We start from the raw sequence: 15,894 nt of genomic DNA, 5'->3' as shown, positions 1-15,894 counted from the left end.
GCCCAATTTTTTTACCATATACAGTCAGAATTCCAAGTTTTTTTAGTCATACTGTTGGAAATCCAACCTCATCAACCGGTATGTGGCGAGATAAACTAGGCCATATTTTATTTAGTAGCTATCTGTCTGGATTTCCGGGATTTTTTTTTCCATACTTGTCTGGATTTCCAGATTCTGTTTCTCCATATACAGTTGGAATTCCGGGGTATTTTCCCCATCATACAGTGCTGGAAATCCGACCTCATCAACGGGCGGTGGGGGGGCGGGGGTTGCAGATATAAACTGGAATGGGGTGGGGGTTGCAGATATAAACTGGAATTACTGAAACAAAATACACTACAACATCTTGGCAGAAAAGGTGGTGCTTTATTAGTGAACAGCAAAAATAGCACAAAAGCACCCAGGCTTAACTAAATACAAAATGTACAAGTATAAAGGTGAAAGAGAAACACAATAAAACTAGGAATGAACAGTAAAGGTTAAAGGAAAATAAAATAAAAATGGGTCTGTGGTAGGGATGGGTGAAAAAGTAGCCAACTCAAAGATGGCGGGCCGCAAATGACGATGGGAAATACATTACCCAAACTAACATAGGGGGCGCTCTCCTTACCCAGAAACTGAGTTATCCTAAATTAACCAAATTTTTCACAATACTGATAAAAATTTTACTAAATTACTGAAACAAAATACACTACAACATCTTGGCAGAAAAGGTGGTGCTTTATTAGTGAACAGCAAAAATAGCACAAAAGCACCCAGGCCAAGGCGAAGCAACTGCCAAAAAGATGTAAATAATGTGTTATATGAATGTGTGTGTTATTGGTGTGTAATGTGTGTATGTGTGTGTGTGTGTGTGTGTGTGTATGGGTGTGTGTGTGTGTGTGTGTGTGTTGTACAGAACAAAAAAAACACAGTTTAAAAGCTAGGCAACAAGGGATAGAAAATACAAGCTTAAAGTTGCTAATCAAAGCTGAAATAGATTTAAGGTAACTGTCTAAAAGTTGAAAGTACTGGCCATAGCCTGGGTGATCGAAAAATGAAATGAGGGTGGAAGAGCTATGTAGCCTCTGTAGGCCAAAGACTTCCAGTCACCATGTGTCTTTATGAGGTGATCTGAGACGCCTGCAGCTGCTGCTAAAGTAGCTCCTCCCCTACGCAGGCTATGGACAGTATAGTTTAAAGGGTCAAGCCCAATGTCAATGACCAAAGACTTAAATTTTCGGGTGAGTACATGACTAGTAAGAGGAGTGAGAGCTCCTGAATGAGAGTATACAAAGGCAGGTGAGGCTGCTGAGGCAGGGATGTGAATTAACATGTTACAATATGCAGTGACCGGGCAAATGACCGAGTTAGGTATTTTAGCTACAGGAATAACATGCCAAAGTCATGTTTCTGACGAGTTTTTGACCACTGGGTGTGTAACATTAGACCTTGCACTGCAAATGAGATGTCCATGCGACGGAGTTGCTCTTGCGGTAAAAATTTGTGGCGTGACGTAGGCACCATGTTTGACTTTCGAAGAAATGAAACAAAATACAAGCCCATACAGCTACATGTATATCAAATTCGTTATCCAGGTCCAAATACTGTCTCATAGCTAATAAATGTTCTGGTAAAATTGGAAGTTTCTGATGCGGCATAGATGACATAGTTTTCTCTAGTCCCCGTAGGGTAAGTTTGACGTCGATGCTGTGAAAACTGTCATTACAAAAACCTAAAAGCTTGTGCGAGGTATTGATACCAGATACATAGTTTCTGATTGATTTAGTGCTTTTGAATGAATGCGAAAGCACGCATGCGAATATACATAATGTTAATTCTGCAGCTGGGAATGGTTCAAGTCCTAGATTGGTGCAGCAAGCAAGGTATGAATTTAGCTGGCAGTGCAAGTTTTTGTAAGTTCCTAGGCGGAATGCTGATTTCTGAATAATTTTAACTTCAGCTTTTATTTCCTCTATTGTATTACCTGAAAAAATCAAATGTTATGGTTAATTATAAAATCTTGTTCCTGCACATGTTGTTCTACCAGTTTAAATTGTGACATAGAGCTGATGAAATTGACTGCATAAGATTGGTGCTTGTGCCGCCGTGAAAGTAGATCAGCTGCTCTGTTGTCCACCCCAGACAGATGAGTTGCCCTTAGCCGTATATTGTATGTTGCCGTTATCAACCAGATATTTCTCGCGATTTGAAGTAACTGCTCCTCTCTGCCAGACCCAGAGTTAATGATGTAAACAGAGACTAGATTATCACAGTATATAATGAGTGATTTTCCTGATAACTGCATTGCCCATAGGCGTAGTGCAACCAGAATGGCTGTTAGCTCCAGTGCGGCTATTGGCATTTTAAGCATTGTGGTAGGAAATTCAGTATGAAAGTACTCAATAACACTTGTGTGTTTTTGTAACCAGCCACCACAACCAGTAAGGCATGCATCTGTAGCTAATCGCATATCTGGTGCTGAGAACAGAGTTTCTAGAATTGTGCTGACACCGTTGTAACAACGCATGAATGCGATCCACCATGATACATCCCTACGGAAGTAGGCACTGAGTTTAATATGATGATGTTTCTTGTTGGTCTTACAAAGGAGTGCCAACATGCGACAAAGAAATAGTCGAGCAGGATGTATACAGTCTGTTATAAATGCCAGCTTGCCAATGAGTGATTGAAGCTCTCGTTTAGTGCATTTTTTCCTGAGTGAAAACTTTGATAATAGCTCTTCTGCTTCACTGAGTTTTTGCTCTGGGATACTAACTTGCATCTTTATTGTGTCAAATTGTTTTCCCAAAAATGTTAGACAGGTGGTTGGTGGGCAGCATTTTTCAATTGACAGCTCAAGCCCGTACTTAGTAATTGTGTCTTTGAGTGAGTCGTAGGCTTTCTGTGCATTCGCTGGTGCCTCTCCTCCTGCAAAGTCATCAATGTAGTTGGTGGCCTGGTATCCCAATTTGCGATAAATGTGCATGAGCCCGTTTGTTGTTCTTTGACATGCCATGGCGGCTGACCGAAGACCAAATGGAAACTTGGTATCGAAGAACTGTAATCCCCTCCATGCCAAACCTAACAGATAATAGTCATGGGGATCAACTGGAATCCATCTGTAGCAACGCCGTATGTCGGCTTTGAACAATAAGCAACCTTGACCATAATGGTTTATAATTTGAATCAGGTTGTCAATTGATGGGTACCGAAGTTTATATGGATCACCAAGAAAATTGTCATTTGGTATGCCATCGTTGACTGATGTGCCTGCTGGAAAAGATAGATCCATAACAGTTCGCCTTTCGGTTAACCCTTTTTTTGGTACAGATGATAGTGGAGAGAATGCCAATGTAGTGATAGTGGATTGCCTGAAAATGGACCGGCGAGTGCTCCAAGCATGGTTTCCTTGGCAATATATGAATCAGTATGTGATGAAAAATTGACTGCAGAATTGTGATTGTGCTTGAATGTGTGGGGTAGCACGCTATCTGTGTAGTTGTTTGGCTAACCAATTTGCAGAAAGTCTACGATAATGTTATCAAAATAATCGTGTAGCGATGTACGCCACAGTTCTACATTGAATGTTGATGGCACAGTAATTCGCTGATCCTGGTAGTTTGGCTTGCCTGATTGCACGATAACTGTGTGTGCTTTGCACAAGAAGTCAAAATTCAATGTGGATGTTGGTGGCCAGCTGATAGTTGGTGGTTCGATAATGCTAGTGTTGGTTAAATAAAGGTGTTTTTTCTTAATGTTTTGTACAGTGTATAATGGGTAGTTAAAAAGATTTGGCGTAACCTTGTTAGAGCCTACAATATCATCACCTGTGTCCTTGTGGGTATTTTGACTGTAGTGCGCAATAGATTGGTCTGGTGTTTTACTGCTATGTGAGACAATGGTGTTGGTATCCATTGAGGGGATACACGTTCCATACGAGGTAACTATGGTTTGCTCTTCGGTGGTGCTGTCCAACGCGGGAACATGATTGTGAAAAGATGTATTTGTGTGGCCCTGGGAGACCGAGTCCAACACGGGGACACGATTGTTAAGTGATATATTTGTGTGGTCCTGGGAGACCAATTTAAGTCCAACGCGGAGACAAAATGTTTATGAGGGGGCACTACAATTGAGGTATCGGTGATGGTACTGCTGGGATCGTGATTAATGTAACTGTCACTACTATTTTGTATATTGGTATGTTGTTGTCATTCTTTTGGTTTGTGTGCGCAGTCCTTGGCTGAATGTGTGGCCTTGACTTTGTGTATGAATAAACACGTGCGGCAAATATGGTACTCTGTCTCACCAGCCTGGTTTTGATGATCACTCCCATGCCTGCACTGCCCCCTTTGGAAGTTGCCACAGTAGCGTGTCTGATCTCTTATGCTGCTAGTCTGCCTAGTAAAGAGACATCTTGCCTTAATATGAGAAAAGTCACCATTCCATCCTTGTAAACCTCTCTCTATTTCCTTCAGTACTTCGGCATGGTAACTGCGGACTTCGCTCCAAGTATACAATTCACACAAGTGCAGTAAGTCAGTAAGATGGCTGGCTCTTAGCTGCTTGTATTGTTCAGGCTCTTGGTGAAAGATGATGTAAATTTCGCCCCTTGTCAATGCTGGGAGGGTCAGTTGGTTGTATGGCAACTCATCCGTATTTGAACCATGTGTAGCCAGTTTACTTGTAAACTCATGGGGCCATGGAACAATGTACAACACTTGGTCAGTAGACTTTCTTGCAGCACCTGATTTTGGCTTCTTTTTCTTTATTTTAGGGTGAAATACATCATAAGCTAGTTTCCTACCTTTCGTATCGGTGGTTCTGGTATCACCATTGGAATCTGAGGATGATGTAGACTGCTCAGATTCAGAATCGGTTGAGCTATGGGTTTCTACTATTTGCAACTTTTTCTTCGCTTTATGCACTTTTTTCTTTACACTACTGTCTTTTTTTATGTCACCAATGTTCACTTTGGATTTAGAACTGTGTGTTTTCTTGGCTTTGCTTTTGAGAGCTTCGTTTTTGGCCATTTCTGCCTCTATTTGTAATTCAATTTGCAGTTGTTCGTTTTCTTGACGAAGAGCCTCCAGCATATCTTTTTTGTCCTGAGATGTTGTTAAACTCAAACTATGGATCAGTTTGCGAGTTTCAGTTAATTTATCTTGTAGTGGTGACGATGTGATGCATGCTTTGTCGTCCTGCTGTGTGGGAGTTGAAGTAGCCATCTTATAAAAATGGAACGAGTTGCTGGTGTTATCCCTGCAAAGTCACCCTGATGGTCCTCGATGATTGCGTAAGAATACTTGACAAGTAGAACAATGCCGATGTGGACGTTGATCAATGAAGATTAGGCGGATTGTGAGTGTAAATATACGTATGAAAAAGTAGCCAACTCAAAGATGGCGGGCCGCAAATGACGATGGGAAATACATTACCCAAACTACTAACATAGGGGACGCTCTCCTTACCCAGAAACTGAGTTATCCTAAATTAACCAAATTTTCACAATACTGATAAAAATTTTACTAAATGGCCCAATCTAGTTTTGTACTGACAACTAAAAACTTCCACTGACCCATGTTCAGAATCTACAAAGTGCAACAAAACTATTTGTCATACATGTATACTTGCTCAAGAAATTGCATTGTTTCATAAATCTGAGTGAACCTTGATGTACATGACTTCTTCGTTAATTAAGGTCTTAGTATATTACCAGGACCCAGGTCAAATCAAAGTTCAAATAACTGTATTGTTTTAATTTGCATATTTTTGGGAGGGTGTGGTCATTATTGCCAAAAGCACATCTACTCGTGCCAAGGTGTAATCATACCAAATATGAATAAAATCGACACCATGGTGGTGGTAGAGATAGCAGCAAATAACAGTATTGATCTAACTTGCATATTTTTGGGAGGTGTGGTCATTACTGTCAGAAGCACATCTACTCGTGCCAAGGTGTAATCATACCAAATATGAATAAAATCGACACGGTGGTGGTGGAAATAGCAGCAAATATCTACATTGATCTAATTTGCATATTTTCGGGAGGGCATGGTCATTACTGTCAGAAGCACATCTATTCGTGTCAAGGTGAAATTCTACCAAGTATGAACAAAATTGGCCCAATGGTTGCTGGGATAAGAGCAAAAAACTGCAATGATCCAATTTGCATATTTTGGGAGGGTGTGGTCATTACTGTCAGAAGCATATCTACACGTGTCAAGGTGTAATCATACCAAATATGAATAAAATCAACATGGTTGTGGAAGAGATACATTTGTAGCAGCAAATAACTGCATTGATCTAATTTGCATATTTTTTGAGAGGGCGTTGTCATTACTGTCAGAAACACATCTACTCGTGCCAAGGTGTAATCCTACCAAGTATGAACAAAATTGGCAAAATGGTTGCTGGGATAAGAGCAATTAACTGCATTGATCTAATTTGCATATTTTTGAGAGGGGCGTGGTCATTACTGTCAAAAGCACATCTACATGTACTCATTTCAAGGTGTGATCCTACCACATACATGTGTATGAACTAAATTGGCCCAATGGTTGGTGGGATAAGTGCAAAAAACTGTATTGATCTAATTTGCATATTTTTGGGAGGATGTGGTCATTATTGCCAAAAGCAGATCTACTCGTGCCAAGGTGTAATCATACCAAATATGAATAAAATTGACACGGTGGTGATAGCAGCAAATAACTGCATAGATCTAATTTGCATATTTTTGGGAGGGCGTGGCCATTACTGTCAGAAGCACATCTACTCGTGTCTAGGTGCAATCCTACCAAATATGAACAAAATTGGCTCAATGGTTGGTGAGATCAAAGGAAATAACAGGATTTAGCTAATTTCATATTTTTGGGATAGGGTGTGGTCATATTAATAATAACCTAAAAGACGATTTCCGATGATAAGGAAGCTATTTTGAAGTTGAGTTTCTGAGGAATTGGTTCTGAGGTTCTGCAAAGTTGATTCTGAGTTCTGAAAATTATACACTACCGATCGAATACATTTGGAAAAACTTGTGAATCATAAATCAGGAGTTCATGAATCTGAATTTAACAGAATCAATTAGTCTGAGCATGCTCAGTTGCTCTGTCAGTGTAGTAGAGAGAGGTAATTTTGGATGAAAATCTTGAAAAAGACCCACTTAGGATTTTAAGATCTGGAAAAAAAAATACGTGCATATGTAACACAGACTTGTTCATCAACCTGCCAAGTTTCATTGACATCTGCTGCAGAGTCTCTGAGAAAATGTGAGAGTTAAGTTGCAGCGACTTGAAAATGAGAAAGAAAGTAAAACTAGTACTCCCCTTTCAGGCTTCGCCTGATTGGGGACTAATAAGAGTAACTTAAATGTGATTATCTGAAGCGCCCTCTAGCAGGCTGATGTGACTTGTATTTGACTTACATTTCAGACAAGATTGATAACTGTTTAAGGGATGTATATTAAGACTTTAACTACATACATTATCTATTAGTTATCTCCTATATATTCAATATTTGTGTATTTACAATTATTCATAATCAAATGTACATGTATTGCATAACTTTTCAAGTATGCTCTGCTACAATAAATTAATATTCTGTGATATTCAACTCCCAAGATCATATAATCATTACAAATTCCACCTTTGATCTATAAAAGCCAAAATGCAAATCTAGCATTTGATGATGCCTAATTCCCATGACAACAATACTCATTAATTGCACAGAATACTCAGCATCTTGAGTGGATATAATTTTATCAAGAAGCCAGTCTCTCTTATCCAGGACAATGAGTGACCTTTATTGAGTGTAATTGTTCTATAAATAATTTTTCTATTTATTTCTATTTATGAATTAAAACAATAACCATAACTGCAAATATAAGGTATTTGTTTTAGTTAAAAAATAAACATAGAATTTATAGTCTGAATAAGGAATAAAATCAGGCACAAGTTTTGTAAATGTGACATGCACATACTCAGAATTATTGAATATTATATTATAACATTATCAATACCAGTGGATTTTATGACGTCATTGCAGCAGATTATTCGTGATAATGTATTACATTATTGAGCATCAAGGCCCTGTCCCATGGATATGAATACAATGTTGATTTCGAAAACGAATAAAGAAGAAACTATTGAAAAAGAAGAGAAATTGTTAGATATCAAGTATTTAATACCAAAATCGACATCAAATAAAACGGTCCATAACCAATAACAGCGGATTTCAATATCGAAATCAGACAATATTGTGAAGGCATCGTCGTCTGCTCTGTATGCTAATGCGCATTCGGGCGAAGCGTTCCATCTAGTACGCACGCTTCTAGATTCCGCGACTGATGCTGCTGTTCTGGTGGTCTCCTGATTAGTTCGTCTACCGTGTTGATGAAGTGAGGTAAATTCACTCGCAATGTGAATGAGTTAAATACCATAATATTTGATGGATTAAAACTAGTTTCTTTCTTAGTTAGCCACATGAGAGTGTGGAAACAATTTCCAGAAAGACATTTTAAATTATTCAGATTCACGGGCCAGTGACTTTGAAACTATCCCGTTCATTGCAGATTTTTCTCCAATTTTTTCCATTTTTTAGAGGCAGCAAATCCACTGGTAATGACAACGCTACAAAATAATAACAATAATGAACTCCCCGACAACCCATAATGGACTCAAGCACACTTTGTGCTCCATATATGTACTCGGCTTTCGCCCATTATGGGTTGGCGGGTAGAAAGTAGACAAGTCATATGTATAAAGAAAAAATAAATTGAATCGTCTCTTGTCTTACATATAAGTGTCCATTTTGGAAAAATAAATGCTATACTACATAGGACATGTGTAAAACAAATTGGAACAACATTGGTCTAATTGCAAAACAAAGTAATGGTATATGAGACATTTTATGTACTGAATCAGCTCAGTCGACATTAACCATAAACATGTCTGAGATACAGATGACAAATCTACAAGTCCCAATATTCAAAGTCTCTTCCAAAAGGTATGGCCAGTAATTATTCAAACATTTAATGAACAGTGAAAACATCTAATGAACATTGAAAACATCTATTGAACATTAAAAACATCTAATGAATACTGAAAACATCTATTAAACATTAAAAACATCTAATGACTACTGAAAATATCTAATGAACACAAAAAACATCTAATGACTACTGAAAACATCTAATGAACACTGAAAACATTTAATGAATACTAAAAACATCTAATGAACACTGAAAACATTTAATGAACACTGAAAACATCTAATGAACACTGAAAATATTTATTGGGCACTAAATACATCTAATGAACACTAATAACATCTAATGAATACTGAAAAAATATAATGAGCACTGAAAACATCGAATGAACACTGAAAACATTTAATGAACACTGAAAACATTTAATGAACACTGAAAACATCTAATAAACACTGAAAACATCTAATGAACATTGAAAACATCTAATGAACACTGAAAACATCTGAACACTGAAAACATCTAATGAACACTGAAAACATCTAATGAACACTGAAAACATCTAATAAACACTGAAAACATCTAATGAACACTGAAAACATCTAATGAACACTGAAAACATCTAATGAACACTGAAAACATCTAATGAACACTGAAAACATCTAATGAACACCGAAAACATCTAATGAACACTGAAAACATCTAATGAACACTGAAAACATCTAATGAATACTGAAAACATCTAATGAACACTGAAAACATCTAATAAACACTGAAAACATCTAATGAACACTGAAAACATCTAATGAACACTGAAAACATCTAATGAATACTGAAAACATCTAATGAACACTGAAAACATCTAATGAATACTGAAAACATCTATTAAACATTAAAAAATATAATGACTACTGAAAAACATCCAATGAACACAAAAAAACATCTAATGACTACTGAAAACATCTAATGAACACTGAAAATATTTATTGGGCACTAAATACATCTAATGAACACTAATAACATCTAATGAATACTGAAAAAATATAATGAGCACTGAAAACATTTAATGAACACTGAAAACATCTAATAAACACTGAAAACATCTAATGAACACTGAAAACATCTAATGAACACTGAAAACATCTAATGAACACTGAAAACATCTAATGAACACTGAAAACATCTAATGAACACTGAAAACATTTAATGAACAGTGAAAACATTTAATGAACAGTGAAAACATCTAATGAACATTGAAAACATCTATTGAACATTAAAAACATCTAATGAATACTGAAAACATCTATTAAACATTAAAAACATCTAATGACTACTGAAAATATCTAATGAACACAAAAAAACATCTAATGACTACTGAAAACATCTAATGAACACTGAAAACATTTAATGAATACTAAAAACATCTAATGAACACTGAAAACATCGAATGAACACTGAAAACATTTAATGAACACTGAAAACATCTAATGAACACTGAAAATATTTATTGGGCACTAAATACATCTAATGAACACTAATAACATCTAATGAGCACTGAAAACATTTAATGAGCACTGAAAACATCTAATAAACACTGAAAACATCTAATAAACACTGAAAACATCTAATAAACACTGAAAACATCTAATGAACACTGAAAACATCTAATGAACACTGAAAACATCTAATGAACACTGAAAACATCTAATGAACACTGAAAACATCTAATGAACACTGATAACATCTAATGAACACTGAAAACATCTAATGAACACTGAAAACATCTAATGAACACTGAAAACATCTAATGAACACTGAAAACATCTAATAAACACTGAAAACATCTAATGAACACTGAAAACATCTAATGAACACTGAAAACATCTAATGAATGCTGAAAACATCTAATGAACACTGAAAACATCTAATGAATACTGAAAACATCTATTAAACATTAAAAAATATAATGACTACTGAAAACATCCAATGAACACAAAAAAACATCTAATGACTACTGAAAACATCTAATGAACACTGAAAATATTTATTGGGCACTAAATACATCTAATGAACACTAATAACATCTAATGAATACTGAAAAAATATAATGAGCACTGAAAACATTTAATGAACACTGAAAACATCTAATAAACACTGAAAACATCTAATGAACACTGAAAACATCTAATGAACACTGAAAACATCTAATGAACACTGAAAACATCTAATGAACACTGAAAACATTTAATGAACACTGAAACATCTAATGAACACTGAAAACATCTAATGAACACTGAAAATATTTATTGGGCACTAAATACATCTAATGAACACTAATAACATCTAATGAATACTGAAAAAATATAATGAGCACTGAAAACATCTAATGAACACTGAAAATATTTATTGGGCACTAAATACATCTAATGAACACTAATAACATCTAATGAATACTGAGAAAATATAATGAGCACTGAAAACATCTAATGAACACTGAAAACATCTAATGAACACTGAAAACATCTAATGAACACTGAAAACATCTAATGAACACTGAAACATCTAATGAACACTGAAAACATCTAATGAACACTGAAAACATCTAATGAACACTGAAAACATCTAATGAACACTGAAAACATCTAATGAACACTGAAAACATCTAATGAACACTGAAAACATATAATGAACACTGAAAACATCTAATGAACACTGAAACATCTAATAAACACTGAAAACATCTAATGAACACTGAAAACATCTAATGAACACTGAAAACGTCTAATGAACACTGAAAACATCTAATGAACACTGAAAACACTTAACACTCAAAAGAATATTTCAAATTTCTACTTACCCATTATGAATGCCACCTCTAAAAGATTTACTTGTTGTAACGTTTATTGTAAAAATCATCAAAACTAGAAAAAAAATTGCCATAGATAAGCAGACCCTGTATACAGACATGTAACCAAACACCAACTGACAGTGAGGTCCTGCATTGATTTGTTGACAAACATCATTAATATGCTGCACCTAGAAATGAAAAACAATGTACAATGATATCATAGTTTAATGCATAGTGTATATGCAGAATTCGTAATACTATCATTTGTTGTATAGTGTAGCATTAAAAAATATGACTTATTTTAATAACAGAGAAATCTCTGTATTTTAAATAAACGTCTATGCTACTAATATAGAAAATATTGTCTACAAAATATTTCAAAACATAACATATGATTACAAAATTATAAAAATGTAGTACCCCGATTTATGTCAACTTGTGTTAAGCAAAACTGAGGTTGCGATCAGAAATTTAAAAACAATTCAAAAAACAAATTTATAACAACTATTTAATTACACAAATATGTATATATGGAAACTGATTTAGAGGAAAAAATACTTCACAAAATAAATATTAATTTATGAAAACCATGTAAGTTATCAAACAACAGAAAATTCAACTGTGGGAATCATCTTTCACAAAATAACGATGCACAATTTTATTAGTATTTTTTGAAAACTTTTGGTGCACACCTGTAGCCAATAGGAAATCATATTCATTTGATCAAAAATTTGAATGAAATCCCCCAAAAAATACAGAAAATTTGGAAACAAGCAGCCTGTCTTGCAATTGGACTTGAGGTTTTTAACAAGAAGTCGAAAATATCACTTTTTACCAAAAATGACAAAAATATTCACCAAAATTAGAAAATAAAAGATATCATTACAAAATGAACAAATCTGAGCGAGTTCCACATGTAGTACTTATATATGTAATATCAAAACAATTGGACTTGCGGTTTTCAACAAGAAGTCGAAAATATCACTTTTTACCAAAAATTACAAAAATATTCACCAAAATTAGAGCATTAAAGATATCATTACAAAATGAACAAATCTGAGAGAGGTCCACATGTAGTACCTATATATGTAATATCAAAGCAATTGGACTTGCAGTTTTCAACAAGAAGTCGAAAATATCACTTTTTACCAAAAATTACAAAAATATTCACCAAAATTAGAGAATTAAAGATATCATTACAAAATGAACAAATATGAGAGAGGTCTACCCAAGGTACATATACACCAAGTATCAAAGCATTCAGGCTTGTAGTTTTCAAGAAGAAGTCGAAAAAGTAAAACATTGACACGGACAACGGCGGACAATCACTCATATGATAAGCTCTGCTCGACAAAGTCGACAGCGGAGCTAAAAAGTTGTACCAAAATTATTTTTATCTTTCATATTATTGTGCGCAACGGGTAATTGGTAATAACAGTTACCACTTAGTTGGCTGAATCACCTGACATTTGGATGAACTAGCAATATTGTATTTATATTATCAACACATAGTGTGGGAGTGATTGGCAATTATGACACTCAGACACTTATTGAAATATCATTTTATTTTTATTACCTGCATAAGTTTTTCTTCAACTGTTTTAGAAAGCATGACACATGCAATGGCCATTCCAGCAAACAGGTACAATGTGTACATCAATCGTGTACTTGTTGATTCCTTGAGTGGAGGGCAGCTAGAACATACACATGAACAGGCTCTGGAAGCACAACAACACTGCATCTACAAGAATTATTTGAAAGCAATGTGAAGTAAACAAGAGGGTAAATCATGTGAACGTCATCATTTTTCATTGCTACTTCACTAGTACAGAGGAAACTGAATTTCTTGACCATTCAAAAAAAATACATCCACGAATGTGTAGAAGGCAAGACATAGAAAAACTCATGAAGAGAAATGTCTACCAAAAAAGGTTACAAGTCAGGAAGTACAAGAGTCTGTTCATTTGTGATACTGCTTGCCTTTTACTAAATAAGAAGCTGTAAATCAATTACTATGAATAGAAAGAAAAATTAAAATTTAGAGAGTTGTGTCGTTAAACATTTCTAAATGGACATGTATATATAGCTGCAATTTTCAAGTAAAGGTCATTACATAAATCTTAGTGATTACAGGTTGTAATTATATTATAGTCACTGTCAATATTTTGCGTCATTGACATTCAAACCATGCACTACAAACAAATCTTAATGATATCTATAAAAAATGGTTCCAGACACGGTATCTTAATGATTATACATGCTAAACAAAGTGAATATTTTTTTTATGATTGATATGAATTCTAAGTTTGAAGATGATTAAGATCCAAATTTAATTATTAAAATATTAAAGTTTGAAAAAATGGATAAAACTGGTGATGAAGACAACAGGGATTTGTTTATACATGTATGACGTTTGTTGCTATGGTTATTGGTTTGTTGCTATGGTCATTGGTTTGTTGCTATATTTATTGGTTTGTTGCTACATGTATGGTCATTGGTTTGTTGCTATAGTCATTGGTTTGTTGCTATGGTCATTGGTTTATTGCTATGGTCATTGGTTTGATACTGTAGTCATTGGTTTGTTGCTATGGTCATTGGTTTGTTGCCATGGTCATTGCTTTGATGCTATAGTCATTGGTTTGTTGCAATGGTCATTGGTTTGTTGCAATGGTCATTGGTTTGATGTTATGGTCATTGGTTTGATGCTATGGTCATTGGTTTGATGCTATAGTCACTGGTTTGTTGCTATAGTCATTGGTTTGTTGCTATAGTCCTGGGTTTGTTGCTATGGTCATTGGTTTATTGCTATGATCATTGGTTTGATACTGTAGTCATTGGTTTGTTGCTATGGTCATTGGTTTGTTGCCATGGTCATTGCTTTGATGCTATAGTCATTGGTTTGTTGCAATGGTCATTGGTTTGTTGCAATGGTCATTGGTTTGATGCTATGGTCATTGGTTTGATGCTATGGTCATTGGTTTGATGCTATGGTCATTGGTTTGATGCTATGGTCATTGGTTTGATGCTATATTTATTGGTTTGTTGCTATGGTCATTGGTTTGATGTTATAGTCACTGGTTTGTTGCTATGGTCATTGGTTTGATGCTATAGTCATTGGTTTGTTGCTATGGTCATTGGTTTGATGCTATGGTCATTGGTTTGATGCTATAGTCACTGGTTTGTTGCTATGGTCATTAGTTTGATGCTATAGTCATTGGTTTGTTGCTATGGTCATTGGTTTGATGCTATGGTCATTGGTTTGATGCTATAGTCACTGGTTTGTTGCTATAGTCATTGGTTTGATGCTATATTCATTGGTTTGTTGCTATGGTCATTGGTTTGATGCTATGGTCATTCGTTTGATGCTATGGTCATTCGTTTGATGCTATAGCCACTGGTTTGTTGCTATGGTCATTGGTTTGATGTTATAGTCACTGGTTTGTTGCTATGGTCAGTGGTTTGATGCTATAGTCATTGGTTTGTTGCTATGGTCATTCGTTTGATGCTATGGTCATTTGTTTGTTGCTATGGTCATTCGTTTGATGCTATGGTCATTGGTTTGATGCTATAGTCATTGGTTTGTTGCTACATGTATGGTCATTGGTTTGTTGCTACATGTATGGTCATTGGTTTGTTGCTATGGTCATTGGTTTGATGTTATAGTCACTGGTTTGTTGCTATGGTCATTGGTTTGATGCTATAGTCATTGGTTTGTTGCTACATGTATGGTCATTGGTTTGTTGCTACATGTATGGTCATTGGTTTGTTGCTATGGTCATTGGTTTGATGTTATAGTCCTGGGTTTGTTGCTATGGTCATTTGTTTGTTACTATGGTCATTGGACTTTGGTTTGTTGCTATAGTCATTGGTTTGTTGCTATGGTCATTGGTTTGATGCTATGGTCATTGGTTTGTTGCTATTGTCATTGGTTTGATGCTGTAGTCATTGGTTTGCTGCTACATGTTTAGTCATTGGTTTGTTGCTATGGTCCTTAGTTGGTTGCTATAATCCTGGGTTTGTTGTGATGGTCATTGGTTTGTTGCTATGGTCATTGGTTTGTTGCTATGGTCATTGGTTTTATACT

At 35.4% G+C, this 15,894-nt stretch overlaps 1 protein-coding gene across 2 annotated transcripts in view; it reads right to left on the bottom strand.

Annotated features, from left to right (window-relative positions):
* LOC102800696 (serine incorporator 5-like) overlaps positions 1–15,894 on the bottom strand; it is a 56,331-nt gene that overhangs the window by 25,093 nt on the left and 15,344 nt on the right. For both annotated transcript variants that reach the window (XM_085506859.1, XM_085506858.1), the window contains exons 2-3: positions 13,387–13,551; positions 11,820–11,998 (exon numbers count right to left, since the gene is read on the bottom strand). In XM_085506859.1, the coding sequence (XP_085362985.1) occupies positions 11,820–11,998; positions 13,387–13,551 (344 nt within the window). The remainder of the gene's footprint in view (positions 1–11,819; positions 11,999–13,386; positions 13,552–15,894) is intronic.

The sequence above is a fragment of the Saccoglossus kowalevskii genome, chromosome 13, assembly GCF_978046115.1.
Source record: "Saccoglossus kowalevskii chromosome 13, keSacKowa6.1, whole genome shotgun sequence".
In the NCBI taxonomy this organism is placed as follows: Eukaryota; Metazoa; Hemichordata; class Enteropneusta; family Harrimaniidae; genus Saccoglossus; species Saccoglossus kowalevskii.
This window is presented reverse-complemented; position numbering and strand designations above follow the sequence as displayed.